General features: G+C 42.3%; 1 protein-coding gene across 1 annotated transcript in view; it reads left to right on the forward strand.

Annotated features, from left to right (window-relative positions):
* LOC106011963 overlaps window positions 1-570 on the forward strand; it is a gene marked incomplete in the record, with an annotated part of 9,021 nt that extends 8,451 nt beyond the window's left edge. Inside the window, 1 exon segment of the mRNA XM_013083371.2 lies at window positions 277-570. Coding sequence (XP_012938825.1) covers window positions 277-570 — 294 coding nt within the window.
* Between the last annotated feature and the right edge of the window lie 1,112 nt (window positions 571-1,682).

The raw sequence follows: 1,682 nt of genomic DNA on the forward strand, positions 1-1,682 counted from the left end.
GTGTGTGTGTGTGTGTGTGTGTGTGTATTTTGTGGGTTTTCTTTTTTCTTTTTAGTTTTGTTTTAATTGTCATTTTATGTGTTTTGAAGTTAGGAGTAAAACCATAGATTCGATTAATGTTTGTTCACCTGCTCCTTGCATTTTATTTCTAGAGGATATCCAATGCCATCCAGTCGGTGTAAAAGAAAAGTGTGTGCCTGTTTTTCTTTTTTTTTAAACAACAACAACAAAACAAGACAAATCAAACTTTCAAAATTTTCAACTGTCCCTCTTTAGGTGCTGGGGGAGAGAACAAAGCCCGAGATGGACGACGATTTGCTGTTTTCGTTTGACCGGAACCTGAACATGCTGGTGTCCGCGGAAGTGCGCATGGCACTGGACATGATGCCGTCACTACGTCACATGCCAGGGATGTTCCGAAAACTATGGCGTGCCACTCAGACGTCTCAGAGACGGGCGGAAAACCTTGCTTTCTATAGCCAGATAGTATGTTATTTGTTTGTTTGTTTGTTTGTTTGTTTGTTTGTTTGTTTGTTTGTTTGTTTATATTCCCTGGGGTGGGGCCACTGACTGAAGTGTCTTTAGGCCAATCCCAAGGGGGGGGCATTTCTCGTTCATGCACAGTAGAATTGTAAATGGGCTGATTCATCAATGTCATGCTCAAAACTGTGCCTGGTCTACAACAGGGAACTGCTGCTTTTTCTTTCCTAATCCTTACTATTGTCATTTTCATCTACTTCTTTTGTGTGTTTGTAACACTCTCATGGCCCACTATTTCCGGGGTGCCTTGATAGTCGAAGCAAACTTTTGTGCTGTTGAAGCTAGAGAGGTGAGCAGAGTAAGTCTGATTCCTTGTAACTTCTCTGTTGACATCTACTACTTGGCGCTCATATGACCGTATGAAGTTGCGTTGCGAGCGCCGTAAAACCTCTACTAAAACTAAAACTAAACTGTTTGTTTGGTTGGTTGGTTGGTTGGTTGATTGGTTGTTTCGTTGGTGGGGCGGTTGATTTGTTTGTTTGTTAGTTAATTGGTTGGTTGGTTGGTTGGTTGGTTAGTTGGTCGGTTGGTTGGTTGGTTGGTTGGTTGGTTGATTGTTTTTGTTGTGTTCTTTTTTGCATGAAAAGAGACGATGTGGATTCTTCTCATTCATAGTTAAAGCTTTACAGAACCGTGAACTGAGTTGATACTCAGCTGGGTCTAGTGGCAAATCTTGGCGTGGAAATCTGCTGTACAGCATATTATCTTCTTCAATTCCTTGAACTTTCTTGTCTTATCAAACGAATAGAACGCTGTTCCCTTTTTCATTGTCATTTTACTTCTGCACTCCAAATCACACTCACATAAAGAGACACACATTGCGCTGACGCTTACATATTACGCTTATACTCACACATAACTACCGGTGAAGGGATGGTGTTGAGGACGTTGGAGAAAGAGGTGAAAAAAGAGTAGGGGAAGGTGACGGGAGCAGAAGGTGGAAAGAGAGAGTGGGAGAGATGAGGAAGAGAGAGGGAACGGGGGAGAAGGAGAGAAAAATAGGAAGAGCGAGAATGTAGAGAGAAGGGGAGATAATATGGAGAGAGAATTTGGAGCGAGAGAGAGAGAGAGAGAGAGAGAGAGAGAGAGAGAGAGAGAGAGAGAGAATATGGAGACAGAAAAAGAAAAGGAGAGAGAGAGAG

Source organism: Aplysia californica, unplaced genomic scaffold (genome assembly GCF_000002075.1).
Source record: "Aplysia californica isolate F4 #8 unplaced genomic scaffold, AplCal3.0 scaffold00228, whole genome shotgun sequence".
Taxonomy (NCBI): domain Eukaryota; kingdom Metazoa; phylum Mollusca; class Gastropoda; order Aplysiida; family Aplysiidae; genus Aplysia; species Aplysia californica.